The sequence below is a fragment of the Furipterus horrens genome, unplaced genomic scaffold (assembly GCF_987537825.1).
Source record: "Furipterus horrens unplaced genomic scaffold, mFurHor1.1.pri manual_scaffold_3, whole genome shotgun sequence".
NCBI lineage: Eukaryota > Metazoa > Chordata > Mammalia > Chiroptera > Furipteridae > Furipterus > Furipterus horrens.
Genome location: NW_028327173.1, coordinates 103,483,594 through 103,511,123, shown reverse-complemented (window position 1 = coordinate 103,511,123; position 27,530 = coordinate 103,483,594). Strand labels below are relative to the sequence as shown.

Sequence of the window (27,530 nt, the reverse complement as noted above, 5' to 3'; positions counted from 1 at the left end):
AGGCTTGACAGATATGCTTGAGTATGGCAAACGCATAAGAGAAGAAGTGAAGGCTATGCTAAATGAAACAAAGGAAAATCCACACAAAACCAATGGTGAAGGGAAGGAAACCGGGGTTCAAATCAATGATTTGGAACATAAGGAAGAAAAAAACAGCCAGTGCAGAATGAGGAAGCAAGAATTGAAAAAAAAATGAGGAAAACTTCCCAAATTTTGTGAAGGAGATGGACATACAGGTGCGGGAAGCACGGAGGGCCCCGGGCTACACCAGGACACATCATGATTGAGATGCCAAAGGTGAAAGATAAAGAGAGGGTCCTGGGGGCAGCAAGAGAGAGGCGGAAAGTTGCCTACAGGAGGGTGTCTATAGGACTATGAGCTGATTTCTCAGAGGACACTTTGCAGGTAGGAAGGAACTGAGAAGAAGTATTCAATGTGATGAAAAGCAGCCTGCAACCAGGATTATTCTATCCAGCAAGGCTATCATTTGGAATGGAAGGGCAGATGAAGTGCTTCCCAGACAAGGTGAAGCTAAAGGAGTTCATCACCACCAAGCCATTATTATATGAAATGTCAAAGGGACCTACTTAAGAAGAAGAAGATCAAAACTATGAACACTAAAATGACAACAAATTCACAACTATCAACAACTGAATCTAAAATATAACAAAATCCAACTAAGCAAACCAGAATAGGAACAGAATCATAGGTATGGGGATCATTTGGAGGGTTATCAGCTGGGAGGGGGGAGGGGGGAAAATGGGGAAATGGTGCAAGGATTAAGAAGTATAATCGATTGGTACAAAATAGACAGGGGGAAGTTAAGAATAATATAGGAAAGGGTGAAGCCAAAGAACTTATTTGCATGACCCATGGACATGAACTAAGGAGGGTGGATATCTGGAGGGAAGGGGGGCACTGGGCAGAGGGAAGCAAAGGGGGAAAAAATTGGAACTACTGTAGCAACATGATCAATAAAATATACTTAAAAAGATAAAATCTTTACAAAAATAAAATAATTAAATATTTTTTAAAATCCCGCGATAAGGGAACCGCAATATAGTGAGGGACTACTGTATATGATTATTGATCTTAAATTTGGTATTGTAGTTATCTTCAAAGGGAAATCTGTTTCCATCAGTGCTGGTTTACATAAGTTGTCAGTATCCTAAATCATTCTCCAGTCCACATGGAGAAATATTTGTAAAATATTTCACTGTCAGGTTTTCCTTGTTTCATGCTTTTTGTTCATTGGGTTCCCCTTATAGACGCAATCATATGGTATTTGTCTTCCGCTGCCTGGTATTTGTCAAATTACTGGTGGTATGAGAAAGCTGATTAAATGCCATTTCCAGGGTGAAGTACCCATTCAACCCAAAGACCTAATATCAACTATATATAGCCATATAGTGGTTCCTAAATCTAACTTTGTGACATCTGAGATTATCTCCAGTAAAAGAGTTATCTTAATTTTTCCCCTAAGAAAATACTTTTGTAATGGAAATTGAATCAATAGTTAAAGAGGGCTATACTTTCAGAAATACTACAAACTATGATGATCTGAACCAGACTAGGGATTTGGTATGCAGCCTTTTCAACCTGGCATAGTACACGTTTAGGGGCTGAGTTCTTGGCTGATAGGTCAGATTCCTTTTTCTCTCCTTAGTTTGACTATTCCAAATGTATCCTTTTTCTCCCCATCACAAAATGCATAACAGGAAAGACTAATTTATGATGAGAGATTTAGTGGAAGAATGTTTTACAGGAGATTTCTTCACTTGTTTCCTCTTATACTGAATCATGATTACTCAGGAAAGATGAAACCTAAAAAGGGAATAATGACTGTTGGAGGAAAAAGTTTCCGACAAAAAGAGGTTCTGCAGTGGCTCAGTGGACTGAGCGCCTGCCTGCAAACCCAAAAAGAGGTGCTCATCTGCTGATCCACTCCAGACAACTTATGACAAACAAATACAAATGTTGAAAGTTTTCAACATTTGCGCTTGAATTGATATCAGACCATTACCTAAGTTTCTAATTACTAGTATTCTTTAAAGCAGCAGAATTCTTTTTCTAGCCTCAAAGAGAATATTCATAGAACTCCACAACTTAATCAGTTCAGAGTAGAGCCAATCATGGCTAGAGTTCATCCTCCCCCATACTGAACTACCCTTGTTCCCTGCAGGTGGTGGGACTTGGACATTTTGTTTAAACACTGCTAATACGGAGCATTAGTAGTCTTACAGGCTTACTGTGATTTTTTTTTTTTTATTGTTCTATTACAGTTCTCCTAATTTTTCCCCTCTTGCTCTCCCCTGCCCCACCCCCACTCCCACAGTCAATCCCCACCCTCTTGATCATGTCCATGGGTCATTTATACATGTTCCTTGACTAGACCCTCCCCCTTCTTTCCCTCTTTTTCCCCAGCCCACCTCTCTTCTGGTCACTGTCAGGTTGTTCCTTGTTTCCATGCTCTTTGTCCATTAGGTTCCCCCTATAGGTGCAATCATATGGTATTTGTCTTTTGCTGCCTGGCTTATTTCACTTAGCATAATACTCTCCAGTACCATCAATACTGTCATGAAAGGTAAAAATTCCTTCTTTCTTTCTGCTGCATAGTATTCCATTGTGTAAATGTACCACAGGTTTTTGATCTACTCATTTACTGATGAGCACTTAGGTTGTTTCAGCACTTGGCTATTATAGATAACACTGCTATGAACATAGGGGTGGATAGGTTCTCTTGAATTGGTGTTTCAGGATTCTTAGGGTATAATCCCAGCAGTGGAATCGCTAGATCAAAAGACAGTTCCATTTTTAGTTTTTTGAGGAAATTCCATACTGTTTTCCACAGTGGCTGCACCAGTCTGCATTCCCACAAACAGTGCAGTAGGGTTTCCTTTTCGCCACAACCTCACCAGCACTTACTGTTAATGATGGCCATTCTGACTGATGTGAGGCGGTATCTCATTGTGGTTTTAATTTGCATTTCTCTGGTGGCTAATGATGTTGAGCATCCTTTCATGTACCTCTGGGCCCTCTGTATGTCCTTCTTGGAAGAGAGTCTGTTCAGGTCCTTAGGCCATTTTTTTAAGGATTTTATGTATTTACTTTTAGAGGAGAAGGGAGGGAGTAAGAGATGGAAACATCAATGTGTGGCGACCTCTGGTATGCCCCCAATTGGGGATGTGGCCCACAACCAAGGCAGGTGCCTTGACTGGTAATTGAACTGGCGACCCTTTGATTCCCAGGCCAGCATTCAATCCAGGGAGCCACACCAGCCAGGGCACCCCCACTTTTTTTTTTACAATTGTTTATTTGTTTGTTTGTTTTTAGAGAGAGGAGAAAGGAGAAAGAGAGGGAAAGAAACATCACTGTGTGGTTGCCTCTCACTCGCACCCTCAACTGGGGACCTGACGTGCAACCTAGTTATGTGCCCTGACTGGGAATTGAACCAGCGACACTTGGTTCGCAGGCCAACGCTCAATCCACTGAGCCACACCAGCCAGGGTAGGGCCCGTTTTTAAATTAGATTGTTTATCTTCCTGGTGTTGAGTCATAAGAGTTCTTTTTATATTTTGGAGATCAAACCGTTGTCTAAGGTATCATTGGCAAGTATGTTTTCCTATACAATTGTTTCCCATTTCATTTTGCTGATGTTTTCTTTAGCCAAGCAGAAGCTTTTTAGTTTGATGGAGTCCCATTTGTTTATTCTTTCCTTTATTTTCCTGCCCTAGGAGATATATTGGCAAAAATATTGTTGCATCGGATATCTAGAATTTTACTGCCTATGTTTTTCTTTAGGACTTTTATGGTGTCACAGCTTACATTTAAGTCTTTGATCCATTTTGAGTTTATTCTGGTGTATGGTGTAAGTTGGTGGTCTAGTTTCATTTTTTTGCATGTCCCTATCTAGATCTCTCAATACCATTTATTGAAGAGGCTATCTTCACTCCATTTTATGCTCCTTCCCCCTTTGTCAAATATTAATTGACCATACAGACCTGGGTTTATTTCTGGGCTCTCTGTTCTGTTCCATTAATCTATGTGTATGTTCTTATGCCAGTACAAGACTCTTGATTACAGTGGCCTTGTAATTTAGTTTGATATCAAGTACTGTGATTCCTACTACTTTGTTCTTCTTTCTCAAGATTGCTGAGGCTATTCAAGGTCGTTTTGGGTTCCATTTAAGTGTTTGAAATATTTGTTGTAGATCTGTGAACTATGTCATTGTTATTTTAATTGGGATTGCATTGAATATATGGATTTCTTTGGGCAGTATGGACATTTTAATGATGTTAATTCTTCCCACTCATGAACATGGTATGTGCTTCCATTTATTTGTATCTTCCTTAATTTCTTTCTTCAGTATTCTGTAGTTTTGCAAGTAAAGGTCTTTTACCTCCTTGGTTAAGTTTATTCCTAAGTACTTTATGTTTCTTTTTGCTATAGTAAATGGATTTTTTCCTAGTTTCTGTTTCTAATAGTTCATTGTTGGTGCCTTCAATTTCCGAATATTGACTTTGTATTCTACTATTTTGCCAAATTCACTTACTGGGTTGAATAGTTCTTTGGTGGAGCCTATAGGGTTTTCTATGTACACTATCATGTTGTCTGCAAATAATGACAGTTTTACTTTACAATTTGGATTCCTTTTAATTTCTTTTTCTTGTCTGATTACTGTGGCTAGAGCTTCCAACACTATGTTGAATAGAAGTGGAGAGAGTGTGCATTCTTGTCTTGTTCCTGAATTTAGGGGGAAAGCTTTTTAGTTTTTGCCTATTGAATATGATGTTGGCTGTAAGTTTCTTGTATATGGCCTTTATTATGTTGAGGTATGCTCCCTCTATTCCCACTTCCCTGACCGTTTTTATCATAAATGGGTGCTGTACTTCATCAAATGCTTTTTCAGCATCTGTTAATATGATCATGTGATTTTTGTTTACGTAGTGTATTACATTTATTGATGACTCGTTGTGTTTTAAACCAATTTGGCATTGTAATGGGTGATTACCTAGAAAGGAAATACTTAGGGACCTTCGATTCTTCCAAGTTTATGATTTCTGAATTTTCTTCATTTTACATCCTGTAGTTTCACTTTGGATCAACTTCTGACCATAACAGTTTTCGATAATTTCTATACAGTGTAGAGAACAGGTAGCTTATTAGAGCAAAGGAAGTTCTGCTCTTGCAGTTGTGGTCACCTTGGGTAAGCAAGCACCCAGTGTGTGCAATTTGTAATTTGGGTAGTTTCAGTCAACTCAGTTTCTGCATTCTTATTCCTAATATTGATTTGTCTGTTAATATATATTTGTATTCACAATAGCATTTCTCTCACTTTACAAAACACAGGGATCTCGAGTCTTACTGTGATGAATTGCTCCAGGACACCAGTCTAAAGGGATTGGTCCGGGGTCCTTAAACCCATAAGGCTTTCCAGTCCTTTTTTTGCCTCATGTTTTTTTTTCTTGTTAAGGATGAAGCTGGCTTTTGGATGTTTTATATTCAGTTATGTGGTAAATTTGGAGATGTGGGGAATAGTCATGACAACTTTCCATTTAGGACTTCTCCTTTTTCATCCCCTAATTTCAAAAAGACTCATCCATTTAAAGAGAGTTCTGTGAAAGCAAAACAGAGAGCAGTGGTAAGAAATTATGAACATGGTGAGTATGTGTTATGAGCCAGGACACACAATGGAAACAGAATAAGTGTGTGACTCTCAGAAGGCACTGGAAGGTTAAAAAGCTTGCCCCGAGTCACATCACCAGTCAGTGCTTCAGCCAGGATTTAAACCCAGTTCATCTGGATCCATGGTCCATGTTCTTAATACCTATGATATGTACCTATTTGAGTCATGTCATAGAAGACTGACTCAAATAACAACCAGTCTTATTTTTTTCTACATTATGCTAACAAATACAGTATATGTGTTAAGTGTTAGGCTCATTTTAAAAAAAGAAAAATACATGTCTTTATTAAATACGAAGAAGTTGATCGTTTCTTTTTCTTCTCATTAAACATTTTAATGGGCCTCAATATTCTGTGACAGACTTTTTGTCAAGTTTTTCTGTTAAAAAGTACTGATTTTTAAAACTAGTAACTTAAAACTACCACACACAGAGAAAAACCAAATGGTCTACAAAACATTCTCCTTTCCTTCTGAAGGTTTTATGTTCCCTGCTATCATCAGCCCAGTCTTTTACTATTAAACTGAAGTGGCCAATTGAGACAAACAGTCCTGAGATCATTCTTCCTTACTAACTAAGAAGAGTAGGGGGAGTTAATATTTTTTTAATTTAAATTTTTGAATTTTTATATTTTATTTTTTAAATTACTACTAAAGGGCAAATATCAGGTTTCTATACACGTACCTAATATATATATGCATTAAAGGAACATCTCACTTTAGAAATAACTTCTACTTTGAGGTACATGTTATAGTGCATTACATTATGACATGCTATTGAGTAATTGCTTTTATGACTTATTATCTTCTGTTTGTAACTTTTAAATTAAATTTATTAAGTGTATTACACTTTATTGCTTTGAATTTACATGTGAAGAAAGACTTTTTCTGGCACAAAATAAATCTGCTTTGCCTGGTTTGCCAGTTCTATTGTGGATATGTTCATTAAATTGAATGGCTCAAATCTTCAGGTAATTTTCATAATTGAGGAAATTGACTTGACGACCGATACATTATTAAAAGTGGGTTTTGATAAAAGTGTGTGATTTTAAACATATAACTTGTAAGGAGCTCAAAGATTCAAAGGAAGATGTAATTCCCACAAATAGGAATTATTCTAGAGTAATGGGTCTTCTAGTGGTAAGTCATATTTCTCCATGAATGCATGAAGTAATTCTGCTCATCTCATTAAGATATGCTTTTCAAGTAAATAAATAGTAAAAAGTAAAATGTAACACATTTTAACTTATGTTTTACTAATAATCATTATAATGATAACTTAATCAGAAAAGAAATGAACGTTGCCCTGAACAGCATGGCTCAATGGTTTGGGTATCATCCTGCTAAGCAAAAGGTCACCAGTTTGATTCTGGTCAGGGCATATTCCTGGGTCATGCATCAGGTTACCCCTCTGGGGGCATGCAAGAGGCAACTGATTGATGTTTGTCTCCCTCTCTTTCTTTCTTTCTTCCCCTCTTTCTAAAAATAAAATCTTTTTTTTTTTTTTTTAAGATTGCTGCTCACAAGTATCAGTGCATTCCCTTAAAAAAGGGGGGGAAATGTTGGTTTTTAGAGCCTTATGGATTCAGAAATTAAAATTTTTAATTGCAGTGAGGTATGGTTGGGTGATCAGTTAGACCTTAGTATATTAAATACACTAGGATAAAACTTTGGGGGAAATTAAATGGAAACAGTTGAAGGAGAGAAATGAAGGGTGTAAATTTTCCAACTGTTAAAAAAAATTTAATTTAATTTTTTAATAGAGTTTTAGACCCATTTCAAAATATTTAAATGTAAAATATGCTGGAATATTTACCCTTTTAAAATATTTAAGACTAAAGTCAAATATTTTAGGTGCCAACCTTAAAACCTGTGAGAAGGGGTTTGTATGTGCATGTTGTCTGGGGAATGGGGTCTGTAGCTTTCTGCAGATTCTTAAAAGGTGGACTGTGTGAGCCAAAAACAATTAAGAATAGTTAGAGGCAAAGTCACCATATTCTGAGGACACAATTTTAGTTCTGGTCTCAACTTCTTCATTGTATCTTTTCCTGTGCCCACATGTAGCTATATGGAAGATACAAAAGTGGACCTGCTTTTTAAAATCTCAGTAGCAGAGCTCTTAGTTCAAAACCATCTTTCCTGTTGTCTCTATAGAATAACTATGTTTATCCTCTGGATATTTAATATTTACAAGTACTTTCTATTTCAGTTTGAAGGAAGGAAGTACTGTGAACATGATTTTCAGATGCTCTTTGCACCTTGCTGTCATCAATGTGGTAAGTTTTACTGCTGAATGTAAAATAAGTTTCAAAATTACTTAAGCTGTTTACTGAAATGGCAATGGTTTTTGGTGCTCCTTATAAATAGCATTTAGGTAATTTACCAGTCCTCTTTGCTATTATTAATATATAATAAACTGGAAGAGTATCAAAACCCAGAGAGAGGCTCTGGATTACTCAGTTGGTTAGAGCATCGTCCTGATACGTCCTGATACGCCAAGATTGTGGATTTGATCCCTGATCAGGGCACATATAGGAATCAACCAATGAATACATCAATAAATGGAGCAGCAAATCAGTGTCTCTCTTTCTATCTCTTTGTCTCTCTTCCCACTTCCACCTCCCCATCTACCCCTTTCGCTCTCTTTAAAAAAAAAAAAATCAATAAATAAATTTAAAATTTTTAAAATTTATTTAAAAACCAGAGTGAAGCCCCAGCTGATGTGACTCGGTTGGGCGTTATCCCACAAACCAAGAAGTCACCAGTTCAATTCCCATTAGGGACACATGCCTAGGTTGCAAATTTGAGCCCGGTTTGGGTTGTGTGCAGAAGGCAGCCAGACAATGTGTCTCTCTCACATAATGTTTCTTTCTCTCTTTTTCTTCCTCCCTTCCCCTCTCTCTAAAATAAAAAATTAACTTAAAAAAATTTTTTTTAATGATTTTTAAGGACTTCTAGTATAAAGGTATTTTGGGATAAACTAGGACTTCTGTTAGATGACCTTTTAGAATGTTCATTTCCCCTGTTAATGCAAACTATACCTACTTGCTTTGGGTTTGCCAGGATACAGAGAAGATATCAGTGAGGTGCGTAGATACTTAAAGCTTGCCTATGTGTTGCATAAGTGCTGGGCTTGCTTGCACCTTTGCCCCTTTACTGGTCACTAACAGCCCTACTAGAAGGTCTCCAGAGATTGGAGAAACAGATTAGAATGTTACGAAGATTTAATGAAAGAAAAATTAAACATGGGTTACAAGAATATGTTCTGTGGATTTCAGTTTTCTGTGTCAGTGACCAGAAATTACCAAAAGACATTTAAGAGAGCCCAGTACATTGTTTGGAAAAGAAAAGCCAGATTCAGATATATAAGACAGCCTGAAAATAGAACTACAGAACGAAAAACAAGGACTCAAATGAAATAGAAGACATTTTTTAAAATTTATTTGTTTGTTTGTTTGTTTATTTTTACAGAGAGGGGAAAAGAGAAAGAGGGGGAGAGAAACATCACTGTGTGGTTGCCTCTCACTTGCATCCCTAACTGGGGACCTGACGTGCAACCTAGTCATGTGCCCTGACTGGGAATCAAACCAGCGACACTAGGCTCGCAGGCCAACGCTCAATCCACTAAGAGAACATTTTTTGATACAGTGCTTACTGTAGTAGACACATACATAAAAAGTCCCTATTTGTGGAGAAAGGTTTAAATGTATTTTTTCCTCGTATTTTTTCCCTTACTGCTTTTAGCAGTAAAATGCCACACTGGATATGCTTTGTGTTGTGTCCCTTTCCACAGGTGAGTTCATCATTGGCCGAGTTATCAAAGCCATGAACAACAGCTGGCACCCTGAGTGCTTCCGCTGCGACCTCTGCCAGCAAGTCCTGGCAGACATCGGGTTTGTCAAGAATGCTGGCAGGTAGGAGTTTTTATCCTTGTCAGGTGCAGGTGGATAGAATGACTACTACAAGGTCATGCATATTTTCTCGTGGGGCTGTAAGGCAGTGCTTTAAGACACAGAATTTAAGGTTTAAGGACTCTGAACTGGTGCCTGTTAGGAGAGGGCCCTACGATTTCTGTGCAGTAGTACTTGCTGCCACTTGAGTTCCTGAGCTGACAAAAAGAGGGTTAGGTACTTAAAATGCAGTTTCTTAAATATCAGTCAGATTACTTAGATTGGGATACATAATTTTTTATATAAAAAGTAGTGGCTTGATACTGCTCTGTTACATCAGCAGTGATTTTAAAGAGATGGTTTCCTTAATTTCTATTGGGATATTGGGGAAACATATTTCTATTTAATTATTAGGAACAACCTTAGATTTTAAATTTAAATTTCTAAAAAAGTTTTGGTTCTGTTTAGACATCTTTGCCGCCCCTGTCATAATCGTGAGAAAGCCAGGGGCCTTGGAAAATACATCTGCCAGAAATGCCATGCTATTATTGATGAACAGCCTCTGATATTCAAGAATGACCCTTACCATCCAGACCATTTCAACTGTGCCAACTGCGGGTATTGTGATTTCTTTGTTATTGCACGAATGTTGGAAATAAAAGATCACATTTATCTATATTTCTGTTACTTCTGCAAACCAAATTGTTTTTCTCCAACTTTTAATCTGGAAAATTTTAAACCTGTATAAAAGTCAAGGAATAATATAAAGAATACCTACATGCTCATCATTTAGTTTCATCAGTTAACTTTTTGCCCCATTTGATTTGGTGTGCAGCACATTTTGTGTATGTGTGTGCATATATGTGTGCATGTACAGACTTTGAAATATTCAAACCATATTAAAATATTCCCCATCATCCCCAAAACTTTTTCCAATACAAGATTCAAAAAGAGCTTTTAAAAGTCTTATCTTTGAATATATATAACTTCTACAGTTGTAGTAATTAGGGTATTATCTCAAAATATTTTAAATAACATCTAAAGGGAATTTTTTTTCTTCAAAAACTCATGATACATTGTTGGGCTATGATTTTCTTAATTTGTTATCTAATATAAAAATTCAGGGAAAAAGGTACTTTAATGAATATGAACTTACATGCTAAAGCCTAGTAAGGGAAGACATAGGTGGGCTAAAAGGTCAAGAAAACAGCTTTGTGGTGTTAGTACAGCCATCTCATCTTTTTTGTGATTATGCTCTATCTGGTTTTCTGGCTTGTCCTCTGGTGGGATATTTCTCATTTTCATTAGCATTTTTAAAGCATTATTTAAGCAGATGAAATTTTTTAAAAAAATCCATTTGACTAATCGGGGCTATTTCTGGCATGTTTATTGACACAAGAGACTGAAAATAATAGCATATTTAAGCATTTGGAAACAGAAAATTAGTTATTTCATTTGTTTATTGCCTATTAGCCTGTAACTATTCTTAAAAGCTTGTGAAGCTTAAGTAATTATTATATGGAACTAGTCTCTAAACTCCTCAGTATTGTTACTATTCCCTAGCTTTTTAAAGACAACAAATGAACTATAATGTGATAATAGACAAGGAAATGACAGATATGACCAGTGTGATGATATGTATATGACCTATTGGTACATTTTATCATTATTGTATGGTAGTGATGTTTTGGTAGGAATTGGAAACCTATTCAAACCTGTTAATTCACAATGGGGGGAAAAAGTGGGACAATTGTAACTGAAAAAACAGTTCTAAAAAAAATGTTAATTCACATTACCAGGAGGAAAAAGAAGTTACAGAGATTCTTATAATGATATCTTCAGAAACCTTCTAAAAAATGTTATCCACATTGTTGCCTGTTTTTTTCCTCTATTGATGGTATCCATTCATTTGGGTATCTTCCTCATGGGCAGGAAGGAGCTGACTGCTGATGCCCGGGAGCTGAAAGGAGAACTGTATTGCTTGCCATGCCATGATAAAATGGGGGTCCCCATATGTGGAGCTTGTCGACGGCCCATTGAAGGGCGTGTGGTAAATGCCATGGGCAAACAGTGGCATGTGGAGGTGAGTTCTAAATGATGTAGGGGCAAACAGTACTTTTTAATTTCCTTGATTCAGATATGTTAGCAAGAATAGGAGATTTTAAAGATTAAATATGAACATTTTAAAGACAACTGACTTTGTAGAAAATTAAGAATACAGAATATATACTGTTTTTGTGAGCTCTTGTAATGATATAGGATGTGATGTTTTGTTCTTAAATTTTCTTGAGGCAAGAAGTGTCATGATCCATCTCCAGGAGCAGCCCATGCTTATAGATGCTGCTCAGACATTCACCTGGCTTCTCATTTTGTGACTTTTGAATAGGCTAGGTCTTAACTTGTCAAAGACACCTGAATTAAGACTGAAAGTGCTGCAGTAGTACCTATGGCCAAATGAAACTGCTGCCTCAAACTTTCATGTATCTTCTCTGAGGATAGTTTAACTTTGGAATTCTACTTCATTTAATAAGTAAAATATGGCAAATCAAAAATGACCTGTGGCAATTTTTTTCAGCATTTTGTTTGTGCCAAGTGTGAAAAACCATTTCTTGGACATCGCCATTATGAAAGGAAGGGCCTGGCATATTGTGAAACCCACTATAACCAGGTATTGTTTATATGCATTGGATACTAAATATACTTTTATGAAATTAAGCTTATCAATATTTCTGCTAGAAAGAAACCTCTTGGAAAATTTTTTTTCCACTCTAGTATGAGATCCATTCTAAGGTTGTCATGTTCCTTTAGCTTCCTTAAATCTGGAACACCTCCAGAGCCTTTTTTTGTTTTTTGGTAGTAATGAAAAGTAAATTATTTTCATCATAACAAGTAAAAATTAGTAAACTACTGCACATTTTCTCTAGTAATGGTAAAACCTTGATTTAGGGTGCCAGCTATTTGTTTTTAAGTGGTAGAAAGAAATAAAATTATGTTAAATGTTTGGTGTTTTAAAACTTACTTCAAACACATCTTGAATTTTTACCACTTTTCATTTTTCAGCTATTTGGTGATGTTTGTTTCCACTGCAACCGTGTTATAGAAGGTGATGGTAAGTAACTATAGGAATTTCATATGGCCCCATTTTGAGACAGAAACACTTGGGAAATGTGAAAATTGAAACAGGTGGATGATTGCTATTATTTGGAATGTTATTGTTATCAGTTACTTTTTCTCTTTCTTTGGTCTGTTTCCCAAGCAATTTATATCAGTGAGGTGATAGTAGTCTAAGAGTTGGATTTGTTACCCATTTTTTATAATACTTCAAGGTTCAGTCCAGTCCAACAGTGTTGTTAAACACTAGAAGTTGAAAAAACATTCATGGCCAACCCTGAAACCTATTTCTCTTTCCTTTCCGTAGAATTATATATTTGGAAACTGTAGAGCAGTGTTTTAAGAACAGTTTAATCTACCATGGTAGTTTGGAAGTCACTTTAACCTTTTAGATGTTAAAACCTGGCAGTTTCTGTAGACGTTTCTAAGGCTTACCACCATTGTACTGGGATAATTAGGCACAGATGATTGACTGGAACAGCAAGCAGCTGTGTTTGCTAATTAGTCCCTAGAGCAATTTTGCCAGAAGCTTCCTGTCAGTGTTTTCAGCATGCTTCATGGTTCTCAACAGAGAACCTAACTCAGAAAAGACTTGCTGAAATAATGCGTATATGCAGTTGGCAAAAAGATTAGTTAAAGCAATCTTTTAGAGCCATTACAATAAAACTTCCTCCTACATTGGAAGAGTTACCAGATGAAAGGTGCTGTCAAAGGAAGCTCTCAGTTCTCAGAGAAAGACTCCTATAAGTGAATACATTAATGTCTGGATTTTTTTTCTTTAATTACCTCTCTATTTTGTATTTCTCTATTGGACCAATGGCAGTAGGAACAGAAAAGTAGTGAGAAGTATACTTTCTGGTAGGCAAGCACTGTGCCACAGAAGCTCATCTAAGTGACATATACACTACACTGTTGGCAGGAGTGAGAGGACAAGAGCTTTGCTCTGAAGACATGGTACATACCATTTATATGCCTCATAGGACACTCAAAGGAAAGGAACAAAATTAACTATAAATAGAGGTTGATATGCAGTTTCCTAAAGTCACACCTTAAATGAATGGTTTCCTAATAAGTGAAGCTCAGTCAAGCATTTTCAAGACACAGAGCAGTAATACTTAACTCATCCAGTTTTCAGTGCAGGAAGAATGAAAGTAGATTTCTGTGTATATTTTTAAAAAGTAAAGGTTGAGCCCTGGCTGGTGTGGTTCAGTGGACTGAGCACTGGCCCGCAAACCAAAAGGCTGTCGGTTTGATTCCAGGTCAGGGCACATGCCTGGGTTACAGGCCAGGTCCCACGTTTAGGGCATATGGGAAGCAACAGATCCATGTTTCTCTCCCTCTCTAAAAAAAAAAAAAAAAAGAAATCTTAATAAGAAATAAAATAAAAAGGTTGAAAAGGGCAATAATAATCTTAAGATGAAGCCTACAGTCATAGAAGACATAAATTGTTCCGTTTATATGTTTTTAATGTGAAAAAAATTAATAAAATTGATTCGATAAGCATTAATTAATGGCACTAAGGTTTTTATGTGCTTCTTTTGCAAGCAATCCTCTGAGAACCTCTTCCACGTGTCTTGAAAATAACCATAATTCTGTATTTGAGTTGAAAATTTCAGCTTCCCCACTTCCCATACCAGTGTATGTGACCAGTTGTCTTTCCTCTTTCTCTAGTGGTCTCTGCTCTTAATAAGGCCTGGTGTGTGAACTGTTTTGCCTGTTCTACCTGCAACACTAAATTAACTCTCAAGTAAGTATACATTTTGGTCCAACATGAATCCTAACACTGAAAACTTTGGGGTAACATTTTTTAAAACAGAGTTTTTAAAAAGATAATTACTTTATTCCTTTTTTCTTCTTTTACTCAGGCCTTCTGAAAGTAAATGTTCTTCCTTTAATTTTTTCCTGTTCTTTCTTCTGTTTCTTCTTTGTCCTGCTCAAAGGGATAAATTTGTTGAAATTGATCTAAAACCAGTCTGCAAACACTGTTATGAGAAAATGCCAGAAGAATTTAAGAGGCGACTTGCCAAACGGGAGAGAGAAGCAAAGGATAAGGACAAGCAGAAAAAGAAAAAGCCTGTCTGTTTGTAAACTTTTCTGTCCCTTCTATCATTTTCACTACTTTCTTCTTTGATTAGTCCTTTAGAATGTTTTTCTTCTGTTTATGTCTTTTACTTTTTACTTTGGCGGGGGAGGGGAACTCATATATTTGTAACCGCTAGAGAGTGAAATACAAGAATTCGTCCTGTGTAGCATTGGTCCTTTTACATGATTATTTTAAAGTCTAGAGCTTAAAATAATAAGATTCACACTTAATACCAGCTTGTACTTTACTTGTACTTCTCTTATTTACCTTAACTTGTAGATTCCCTCATCTCTTTTTAAATCACAATATAGGGATAGATTTCTCTCTTTTTAAAATGGGTTCAAAGGGAAGAATTTCAGTTTCTTGATACTGAGAAAGTTTTAAAGTATTTTGTCTTGATATTTGCAGCTGTTAAAATCCTAGTTTTGGGTTTCTTTGCCTAAATCAATTTAATTGATAAGTTTCAAGTGTCTTGTGTTCTAAATTTGGTAATACTTTCAGTGTGTTTCAGATCTAAACAAACACCATGTAATGTACATAATGAGAATCTACTATCTTTGGTATATGTACCGGGTGGGGCAAAAGTAGGTTTTAAGTTGTTCATATGGAAAATAATACAATAATTAATAAATAATAATACAACAATAAACTCTGTTTCGTGTACTCACAATTGTAAACCTACTTTTGCCAAACCTGTATGTATACTTCCATATAATGCCCATATGTTTAATGTTAATGAATTCATTTACCTTTTTTTTTTTTTTTTTTTTTAGATTTTATGTATTCATTTTTAGAGAGAGGGGTAGGGAGGGAGAAAGAGAGGGAGAGAAACATGGATGTGCAATGTGCAAGAGAAACATCAATCGGTTGCCACTCACATACGCCCAGCTGGAACCTGGCCCCAAAACCCAAGCATGTGCCCTGACCGGGAATCCACCAGTGACCTTTTGGTTTGCAGGAGGACGCCCAATCCACTGAGCTACACCAGTCAGGAAGATGAATTCATTTTCTTGAAGTTTCCAAACTTTATTCTTGATTTTTATGAAAAATAATTCAGTCTTTGAAATTCTTTTGAATTACTAACATGATTTTCCCATTTTTCCTTTATGGTTACCATTGTGTTCTGAGTTCTAAAGGTTTTCTTATTTTTTTCAGTTTTCATCTTCTATAAAGAGGAATTAAAATTCAAATATCAAATTAACACAATAGAAGGTTTGCTTAGCAGTATCTGCAAAAGAAGTGATGATTTATTTCCTTCAGTTAAAAAAATGGCAGTTTTAATAGCTTCTATTCTAGGAAGACTTTGGGAGAAATTTTTAATTCAATAGTTTAAATCAAACTGACAATTGAAATGCAACATCATTTGCATTACTGTCAGCATTAGTATCTCTGAAAAACAGCTAAAAAATAATCCCTACGTGGTGCTTTAAATTAAAAGGTTTTAGCAGATTTAATCACTTGTCATATATGACAATGTAATTCCAGAAGTAATCCACAAGTGCTATTTAAATATAATTTCAAAGATGATAAACAAGTTATAAAGTTGTGTATTGATTCAATTCACAATTAAGGACCCTAGATTTCTGCAGTAATAAGCTATTGTAATTACAAATTAGCAAAGTATTACAAATAGGAGGCCACCTCCAGAATTGTTTTACCAATAAATTAATAATGTGTATTTCTCTAGATTTTAAAAAGAAGACTTCAGTACTCCATACAGCTAGCTAGCATTCACAAAATGTAACTACAGGCAGTCTGGTTCATTAAGAGTGATTAAAACTTTCCTGTATCTCCCCTACCAACCTTTCTGTCAGACAATCAACCAAAATAACCCATTCTGATTTAAAATTTTTTCAGATGATTTTTTAAGTTGTTTTTGGGGGGAGCAGGGGGATGGGAGGGAAACCATTTTATGCCAGGAAAGATTATACCACATAACTACCTAATTTAAAAGTTAGAGTAATCTGTTTTCAATAAAGAGGATCATTCAAATTACAGAAATATAATTTTTTAAGAACTTTAAAATGGTGCTCATGGTACTTTTAAAAGTATGACTGACTTTACTTACCTAAATTATATTTATATTAAATTTCCTGTATAGTTAGCACTGACTACAATGTAATACACATTCTGTATTACATAGGTAGATCAGTTTATAACACAGTTGTTTTTCAAATATTGTGACTTCTTTACATCTATCACAATGACAAGAATTGAGATTAGAATTATATTTGTTTGCTAACACATCATTATATAGCATCTTCATTTACTTTAGTAAAATTATTTAACATTATTTACATGTCTGTGTTAAATATATTTCCACTAATTTTTTTATTATTATCTTTAGGAATAAATTTGTGGAGTTTGATATGAAACCAGTCTGTAAGAAGTGCTATGAGAAATTTCCGTTGGAGCTGAAGAAAAGACTTAAGAAACTAGCTGAGACCTTAGGAAGGAAATAACTTCATTTTATTTTTTTCTGTTCTCTGCAAAGATAAAAGAGTGCCGACATTATTGACCTGACCCACCCTATTTGAACCTGTCTCAGAATAATTGAGTGAAGAGGACCTAAATAAATGGTTTTCTTCCTTTTTCTCATTAAAAAAGAAAAAAAATGTTTGTGTGATCATATTTAAAACAGATGAAATCAAGATTTGCCTTTGTTAATAATTCTTACCAATTTATTAAAATGCAGATTATACGTAATAGCAAAAAACAGATGGTGAAATGTTAAGTTTTAATTAAGGTCCAACAAATTAAACACACCTTTTTTTTTAACCGTTACCATTTATCCCCCTTATGCCCAACTCCCCCTGCAGTCACCGTTCTGTTGTCCATGACCATGAGTTCTGTTTCCTCTGTACAACTTTAGTTTTTAGTTTTTAGTTTTTTAAAAAATTAAATACAACTTTTAAAAATGAAAGTAAGGAGTCAGCTTTTACATGACTCAAAAAATACAAACATTATTTTACTTTGTACTCAAAAGAAAATTAATTCCAAACTGCTATTGGGGAGGATACAAGGAAGAAAAATAACCAAGAAAAACAAGTCTTACGGAATCTTAGTATGTTTATGAAACTGGTAGCTGTAAAATGAATATACATATTACACAAAACAAGTGTTTTCTGAACTACTTGATTTTTTTTGTGGTTGTAGTTGTTAAATACAATAATTATGCTTAGTTTTTCAAATTACGCTTAGTTTTATATTTTGTTTTCCTTGTGAACTTCTTCATACAGTTAACACAGTAGATACAACTAGCTAATAGTTTGCCTTTTTAAATTGTGTGCAAAAATTTATCCTATGTATTTGAAAAGACAGTATAATTTGCAGTATTAGAAAAATGAAACTTTCTTTATATTAGCAATTATACTTCTAAGCTTAATATCAAAATGTAGAATAGGACATGAAACTAAATTTTATGTAGCTTGGAATGTATCACTTAAAAAAAGTGAATGTATATGTTTTGGTCATATTGCTTTATATTAATAGATAAGTTACTATATTTGCCTTGCCTTAGAAAAACACATGATTTAATCAGGAATTCTAGCTGTTCCATACAGTACCAATTAAAAATAAATTTATTGTTTGAGATTTATAAACTCAGATTCACTTACCACAGCTATGACTATATTTTTAATTTTTTTTCTCCCTTTTGGGAAATATTAAGATTAATTTCTGCCATCTTATTAGAATAGAATGATGTTGATATGTGTTTCTAATTAGTTGGATTTTATTTGCTGTAAGAAAGATGTATAAATGACACTTTTAAATCGGAAGAGGAATGTTTAAGTGTCAATTTTAGGTCAAAAGTAGTGAATTATTCTACTTCATAAAACATTTTATTCTGAAGTTCCTGGACCATTCTTGATAAGTGGTATGCAGTGTATTTTGTTGTGAACGTTATTTGAATGTTGCTTCTGCTGCTATGTTATCTTTTAAAAGAAAGTTGCCAAGATAGACTTCTAAGGGGAAAATTATTGTTTTGCCATTAAATGTATCATCTCAGGATCCTGCCACTCTGCCATTAAAACATTTCTATGCATATACTAAAAAGTTGTTGTGTGCACGTTATAGGGTAAATTCTATTTCAGATTTCAGATAACTTATAACCAATAATTTATTTTTAGTGTTCTTTTAGAGTTCAAAGAATTACAAATAATTGAAAATAATTACATATATAATTTAAGACTGCGTGTGATCAGAAGTTTAAAACAGTCTTTTTGTTTGACAGTAAGAATCAAAATCTCTCCAGTGTGCCTTTGTCAGCTAATTTATGACCAGCAATGAAAACCTTAAGCGTATTTATTAATATTACACTATGGATATAGGCAAAATAGTACAGGGTTTGCAGTATAGGGTCTTGATGCTAAATTCTAAAATACTTCTGTACCAGAAATACAAAGCAGAAAAGCAACCACTTACATATATATATCTCCTATATTCTTAATCGCTTTGAAGATGCATGGAGCGAACTCAGCTGCTTTGTTTACGTACTTTACACAGCCAGGCCTCTCCTGTAGCCAGAGGTCTCGGTGCCCTCCTCGCTCACTCTTCTCTAAAATATGAATTAGTGTTTCCTGGAAGTTCAGCTTGTTAGGTATTTTATCTAGATGCCATACGTACTTCCGTAATAGGGCTATCATTGGAGCCCTTATTTGTGGGAAAGGAGGAAAAAGTTGAAAAGCTGTATTGACAAAAGAGACAAACTTGGTTTAGTTCATGATATTTTTTGGTGGGGCTTTTCCTAGCTGTGAAAAAACTAAGGCTAGTAAGCATCTCTTTGTTTAAAGTCCAACAAGGCAGTTTTAAATAATTTGTGGTTTTTACCAAATTTCTAAGTGCTCTTTTTCTTACCAAGCCAGGTATAATTAGAGGAAATGTCTGGAAACAAATAAAACAGTCTTTGGATTATGTTCTAAGCCTTATTAATATTGTACCTGAATTTTGCCTCACTTATTTGCCAAAAGAGCCATTTCTAAGTTCAGGAAATTTCAAGGTAGGTTTATAAGCATTCTTATTGTGTTTCATTTTAGATTGTAAACTCAATAGCAGGGACACAATATCGCTAATTATGTTTTTATATAGCAACTTGCAGTATACTTTTGGTACTTAATAAATGTTCATAATTAATAACAATATTGTACATTGTTTAATTTGAATGACTTTGAGACATAGAACTTTGAGAAGAAAGGGCTAACGTTTAAAGAAAGCATTTTTGTAATGAACGGAGGTGTCCATTGATGATGAATGGGATAAAGTATGGTGTGTATGCATGTATACACTGGACTGTTAATCATAAAAGAAGGAAATCTTGCCATTTGCAGCAACATGGGTGGATCTTGGATTTTGAAGATATGCTAAATAAGTCAGAAGAACAAATACTGTATGATTTCACTTATATGTGGGATCTAAACAAAAAAACACAAAAACAAGAAAAGCTTATAGATACAAGGAAAGATGGTGACTACCAGAGATAGGAGTAGGGTGTGGGCAAAATGAGTGAAGGGGATTAAAAGGTACAAACTTCCAGTTATAAAATAAATCAGGGATGTAATGTACAGCATGGTAACTGTAGTTAATGTAGTACATATTTAAAAGTTGCTAAGAGTAGAGTAGATCTTAAAAGTTCTCATTACAAGAAAAAAATCTGTAACTGTGGTGATGGATGTTAACTAGATTTATTGTGGTGACCATTTCACAATATATACAAATATTGAATCATGTAGAATACCTGAAACTAATATATGTCAGTTATATCTTTTTATAAGTTCCACATTTTTTAAAAGAGCATTTTAAATTTTTACTATATGTAGTTTTTTTTTTTTAGGAACACAATTTAAAAGTAATATATCTAAAACCATGAAAAATATCAAACATAGAAAATTCACAAGACAATTTAATCCTTAAAACAATATGAGTACTTAACATTCGTCCCACTTTTACAGCAGAGGATTTACATAGTGATGTTAAGTAGGTCCTGTTTCTCTTGGCATGTGTATATAAGATGTGTTTACAGGTTTGTATGTGAAGAAAATTCAAGTATTCAACATAATAGTAGAAACATTCATGTTTATAAATAAAAGGATCTGGTTATTATATATGAGAATAAGCCAAGTCTTAGAAGCATTTAGAATACTGGTGAAATCGTCCCGCTATTCACCATAAATTCTGATAGTTTTCAGTTTTTTTAAATTTAAGATATTTACTTAAACAATGGGATGCTTGACTTGAAGGGGAATCTAGGATTCTTTTTTTCCTATTTTATTTTTTGAAGTAATTTATCCCTCCTTAAAGACACATTTCCCTCCATGTAACAATTGTCTTGGTTTTAGAATAATAAATGAAAAACATTAAAATCTCCAATCAAACAAAGAGATGGTGACTGCCAGAGGTTTAAAATGCCTTTTTTTTTTTTTTTTTTTTTTTTGTTAAATATTGAGAGCAAAATAACTTACTGGAAGATAAGGTCTGAATGAGCATGCCAGTAATGGAAAAAGCGGGTCTAGTCAGAGAATCCATATTTTCCCCCATCCAAACTCCATTTGATGTCCATCAAAACACACCATTGGCTGTCTAGTTTTTAAAAATGCAAATACTTATGCACATGTATCAGTTACCTTATGTACAATAAAGGAAAAAAGGGAAAGTGAAAGAAGAGAAGAAGCAGTAGCATACTGTAGTAAAAATGTGGTGGGACCAAAAAGTGGTTTTCAGAGAATGTCTTCTTGGTCTGGAGGACCAGAGTTTTGTAGTAAAGTAGCAGGTTCCCTTTTTAGTAAACACCTCCTGTCTGCTACTGGAACACACCAATTGAACCTTCCTCCATTTCCAACTGTGCAGGTGTGTCTGCTTCATTGAATAGCTGCCCATCAAATCGCAATCTGATCTGCCTCATTGGCAAACCCTGTCCTTCACAATAGGCTTTTGTCAGTTTTCTAAGTGGTATATGCTTCTTTATCTCATACTGCAACCCGGAACCATCCTGCCCTGCCACCTTCAAGTTAATATGATCATGCTCAGTCTGTGCTCCTTCCTTGGGCTTTTCGTTAGCCATGGCAAGTGCCAGAGCTGCCTCAACTGCCGCTTCACAAAAGGTACCAGGTCTGCACCCAGCGAGCACACAAGCAGCACTAGAAGTGGCCCATGGTTTTCGTTTCTTAACAAAAGAGACATAATATTGGGTTGGCCAAAAAGTTCATTTAGTTTTTCATTTTCACCAATAACTATTGATTTGGATATTTTGAGTATGTTGGCTATCTCCTGCTATTGGCTTCTAGTGGGTAGAGGCCAGGGGTGCTGCTAAATGCTGCTAAACATCTTCAAATGCATAAGACAGCTGCAGAGCAAAGAATTATTTGGCTGAAATGTCAATAGTACCAAGAAACTTCCCAAACCACTTTTGACATGTTTGATCAATCACAGCACCTTCTCCGTACACTGCACAAAATTATTTTTGTGTTTCAGTTGCGTTTTTACCTTTCTTGAAATAATAAAGCATAATATGCCAAAAATGTTGCATAGCTTCTTACATCTTCAATATTAAAATGGCTGCACAAAACATTCACTGACTTTGATTTTTTTTTTTAATACACACTGATATGACAGCTGTCAAAATACAATCTTAACAAAATTGTTTAGAATGAAGTAAAGACAACTAAGCACTTCTAGAGCCATCGAATGGGAAAAACAAATTTTGGCCAACGGAACATCATTCAGCAAGCCTTGAGGCACTGTGGTGTGTTCGCTCATTGCCAGTGCATTCCTCTCTGCTTCGTCCTTCTTGGCTCTTCAGCCTCCTTAAATAGAGATCCTGAAGACTCTGAGTCTTGCGCTTCTTTTCCTCCCCTGGGCAGGTACAGAGCTTTGACTTCCCCCTGGCCAGGTAAAAGGGGTAATTACAAAAGTTGGGAAGTATTTGTGGTGGAATGATCATAGGGTCTTGCAAGATCACAATAGCATCACCCTCAGCAGAGCTGGAGGGAAGGCTTCTTAGGAAAGCCATCTCAAAAGGAGAATACAAGTTAACCAGGCAGAGGATGGGCCACAAGATGGGTTGCCTTGGCCCTCTTTCATTTCCTATTTGCTCAATTTTCTATAGTGACATCACCACCTATTGAGGATTCCAACCTAATATTGAGTTGACTTCTGTTCACTCCCCACAACCTCCACCTGTTCCCACATGTAAGTACTCCAAAAATTCATCACTTCAACTGCAGAAAGGTCCCAGAAACCCTTCTCCTGACTTGCAGCCCCTGCCTGCCTCATGCCATCATTCTGCTCAGACTTCCCAACCATCAATCAACTCTTCCTTGTTTATTAACCTTGGCTTACTCAAACAAGTGAAATAAAGTCCCAACTCTTTCCTATGGTGTCAAAGACCTTCACAGGCAGGTCCTAACCTATTGTTAAGTCTTTGTCTCCCAATGGCCAATGTGCATGCTACACAGAACTATCTTTCCCAGACCTTGATTGCCTTCCTATAAAAAATGTATGCTTCTCACTTTTGAGATTCAGCTGAAATTTCACTCCATTTTTAAGCTTTTCCTGACTTTTTAAAGCAAAATAAATCATTCTTCTCTGCTTCCCTAGTTGTCTGTACCTCTACTTAAGTAGTTATTAAGTGAACTGTATGTATTGGTTTCTATTCCCATCAAAAGTCTGGCTCCTGGAGAAAGGGTTGTATTGTTTTTTTCTTTGAGAGAGAGACATATTTATTGTTCCACCGATTTATGCATTCACTGGTGGTTTCTTGTATGTGCCCTGTCCAGGGATCAAACTAACAACCTTGGCATATCTGGGCGATGCTGTAACCAACTGAGGTACCCAACCAGGGCTGTGTTGTTCTTATTTTTGTATCCTCCATGCATCTCACAGTGCCCAGTACCCGGTAAGAGCTCAGTAATTACTGAATGGCAGACTGAATACTTGGGCAATGTACATTACACTTTTATCCTTTTCAAGTATTCTACAAAGCCATAACATGCCTTCACTGGTTGAGTCCTGCGTGTGCCCCGCTGGGGATTGAACCCACAATCCCAGTGCATGAGGATGACGCTCCAACCAACTGTGCTAGGTAATAATAAAACAGCTATAAACTTTCAGTCTTTGGAAAGCCTACAGTTCACCAGGGGCCATAAAGAATGCATCAGAATATTGTGTGGTAAGAACTAACAAATAAGAGTAGGATACAGAGATTGCTCGGATGAGAGCATGGTTAATTCTAGGGACTCTAGGAAAGTTTCCCAAAGGTGGTGATGGCTAAACTGGGGTTTGAAAGATACTGAAAGAGCTTTTCAGAAGAAAGAGGAAAGGGGCATTCTAGGCAAAGAGAACAGCCTACAGGAAGAACCTTATGAGAATTTCCATTTAGTTGAACACAGGAACCAAAACTGAAAGAGGGAAATTTCTCCAGTTGATGGAGCTGTAGACTTGAGGGACAAAACCAGTTGGTGCTGTTTTTGTTCCAATTCTGTCCTGCTCCTTGGTGCCAGATGTAGAAGTGCATAGCAGATCTGGATAATTAAAGTCACAGTTTTCTCGTTGGAAGACTAAAATGAGAAGCCTCAGGAAACAATAGTAATAGAGAAATTGCTGAGAGAGAGTTGTTCAGAAAAGTGACCCCATAAAACTTTATGAAATATAGGTTTGTACCTCAGCTGGTCCTTCATCGATCTGTTACTGTTATTTTTTTCTTTTTAAAAATTTTAAAATTACCATTGACAGACAATATTAGTTCCAGGTGTACAAACCCATGATTAAACATTTACATAACATGAAGTGATCACCAGCATACATAGTTATTACAGTATTATTGACTATATTGCCTATGCTGTACTTTACATCTCTGTATAACTACAAAAATGTACTTCTCCATCCCTTCACCTTTTTCACCCATCCCTCAATCCCACACTCCTCTGACAACCATCAGTCTGTTTTCTGTATCTATGAGTCTGTTTCTCTTTTGCCTAGACACTTCTCCAAAGAGGACATACAAATGGATAATAGGCATATGAAAAGATGCTTAACATCACTGATCATCAGAGAAATGCAAATTAAAACTAGATTGAGATATCACATCATACTTGTCAAAATGGCTATCATCAATAAGTCAACAACAAGTGTTGGTGAGGTGCACTGTTGGTGGAAATGCAGATTGGTGTAACACTCTAGAAAAAAGTATGAAATTTTCTCAAAAAATTAAAAATGGAACTGCCTTATGACCCAGTAATTCCACTTTTGGGTACATATCCAAAGAAAGCCAAAACACTAATACAAAATAATACAATCACCTCTGTTTTCACTGCAATTTTTTTACAATAGCCAAGATATGGAAGCAACTCATGTGCCCATCAATAGACAAGTGGATAACAAAGCAGTGATACTTATATACAATGGAATATTATTTGGCCATAAAAAGAACAAAACCTTACCACTTGAGATAGCATGGATGGGACTAGAGGGTGTTATGCTAAATGAAATAGAGACAAATACCAGATTGTTTCACTTATATGTGGGATTTAAGGAACAATACCCTTATGTCCATCCTTGTTATTGCCAAGGATAATATTTCATTCTTTTCCATGGCAGTATCATATCCTGTTGTATATCACCAATTCTTTATCCATTTATCTATTGATGGACATGAGGTTGTTTCCATATCTTGGCTATTGTCAATAACAGTAAGATAGACTTCCGGCCAACATGAAGGCAAAGGTAGACACTTTGCCTCCTCATACAACCATAAAGCATCACAACTAACCTCAAAACAAAAAACAACCAGAACTGCCAGAAAATTGAACTGTATGGAAGTCTGACAACCACAGACTTAATGAAGATATATTCATCCAGATGTGTCAGAGGGGTGGAAAAGGGGAGCCAGGGCAGAGAGGATATGGTGGGGTAGCAGAGAGGCAGTAGTGGCAAAGAAGTGGTGGTGGCTGGTGTAACAGGTGCTTGCACATTCACATGCAGCACATAAAAGCTGGGAGGCACACCTGGGAGCAATCCCAGCCCCGGCCAGACCATGCTGCACAGAGTTCCAGCGCTGGGAAAATAAAGCCTCATAGCTTCTGGCTGTGGAAAACAAGCGGGGGTGGCGTGGTGGAAGAAACTGCCTGTCTTTCAGGAGAGTCCACTAAGAGTGCTTCCATGGTCCTAGAATGTACATGATCACACTAACTCTGGGAAGCACCACCAGGGCAACAGCTAGAGGGGCACCAGTTGCATATGGTAAGTGGGTGAGCTGACTGGAAATGGGGTAAGTGACACATCTGACCCCTCCCTCACTTAAGAGTACCACAAAGCAGTGAAACAGGTTGCCCTGTCCTGGCAAACACCTAAGGCTCCTCCCCTTACAACATAACAGGGAGTGAAAACAGTTCTACCTAATACATAAAAACAAACAGGGGGGCTGCCAAATGGAGAAGACAAAGAAATGTGGACCAAATAAAAGAACAGCTCAAAACTCCAGAAAAAGACCTAAGCAATATGGAGATAGCCAACCTATCAGATGCAGAGTTCGAAACGGATAAGGATGTTCAGATAACCCATTAACTATGACAAATGCATAAAGGAAGGAATGAATGCTACACTAAGTGAAATAAAGAAAAATCCACAGGGAACCAATAGTGAGTGGAAGGAAGCCAGGGTTCAAATCAATGCGGAACAAAAGGAAGAAATAAACATTATAACAGAACCAAAAAAAGAAAGAAAAATGAAAAAAAATGAGAGACTTAGGAACCTCTGGGACAACTTTAAATGTACCAACATCTAAATCATAGGTGTGCCAGAAGGAGAAGAGGAAGAGCAAGAAATCGAAAACTTATTTGAAAAAATAATGAAAGAATACTTCCATATTTGGCAAAGGAACAGACATACAAATCCAGGAAGCAGGGAGAGTTCCAAACAAGTTGGATCCAGAGAGGACCACATCAACACACATCATATTAAGCCAAAGGTTAAAGATAAAGAGAGAATCTAAAAAGTGGAGGGGGGCAAAGGGAAAAAATGAGACAACTGTAATAGCATAATCAATAAAATATAATTTAAAAAATGATGAGATAAACATATGGAGGTATATGCCTTTTTGATATATGCCTGATAGATCTTTTCCATATATGTTTTGTGTTTCTGGATAACACAAGAAGTGGAATTGCTGCATCCTTTTTCATCACCTGGAATATTTTGTGCCAATCCCTTCTAGCCTGCCAAGTTTCTGTTGAGAAATCAGTTTAGGGAAACAGTCCTATGGGAGCTCCCTCATAGGTAACTAACTGCTTTTATCTTGCTGCTTTAAGAGCTTCTCTTTGTTTTTAACATTATGCATTTTAACTATGATGTATTTGAGTTTATATTGTTTGCGCTTCCTGATCTTTTATGTCTATTTCCTTCACCAGGTTAGGGAAGTTTTCTGTCATTAATTTTTAAAATAGGTTTCCAATTTCTTTTTCTTTTTTTATAAGTATATTTTATTGATTATATTGTTACAAGAGTTCCAATTTTTCCCCTTTGCTCCCCTCCGCCCAGCACCCCTCTCTCCCAACAACCCCCCTCCCCAAGTACGTGCCCATGGGTCGTACATACAAGCTCTCCTGCCTCACCCTTTCATATATTCTTCTTCTTCTTTTTAAATAAATAAATAATCAATCAATTAATTATTTTAACAATTAAAAATAACAATCCCTCTCTCTCAGACTTAAGACCCTTTATAATCTTATAAAGGACAATGGGTGCAGGTCTTGAGCTCCTCTAGCTGCTTCAA

The 27,530-nt window shown here is 36.0% G+C and overlaps 1 protein-coding gene and 1 pseudogene across 7 annotated transcripts in view; one reads left to right on the top strand and one right to left on the bottom strand.

The window, feature by feature from the left end:
• The window catches only part of LIMS1 (LIM zinc finger domain containing 1), a 130,747-nt gene extending 113,204 nt beyond the window's left edge, over positions 1-17,543 (top strand). For 3 of the 7 annotated variants that reach the window (XM_090269941.1, XM_090269939.1, XM_090269935.1), the window contains exons 3-10: positions 7,893-7,959; positions 9,477-9,597; positions 10,042-10,191; positions 11,506-11,656; positions 12,149-12,241; positions 12,634-12,682; positions 14,356-14,431; positions 14,625-14,772. In XM_090269941.1, the coding sequence (XP_090126067.1) occupies positions 7,893-7,959; positions 9,477-9,597; positions 10,042-10,191; positions 11,506-11,656; positions 12,149-12,241; positions 12,634-12,682; positions 14,356-14,431; positions 14,625-14,772 (855 nt within the window). Of the gene's footprint in view, positions 1-7,892; positions 7,960-9,476; positions 9,598-10,041; positions 10,192-11,505; positions 11,657-12,148; positions 12,242-12,633; positions 12,683-14,355; positions 14,432-14,624; positions 14,773-17,114 lie in introns of those variants that run through there. The other 4 variants (XM_090269940.1, XM_090269938.1, XM_090269937.1 and 1 more) reach the window with 3 other exon arrangements.
• Positions 17,544-21,542: 3,999 nt separating this feature from the next.
• LOC150015606 (small ubiquitin-related modifier 3 pseudogene) lies at positions 21,543-21,824 on the bottom strand (annotated as a pseudogene).
• Positions 21,825-27,530: the final 5,706 nt, after the last annotated feature.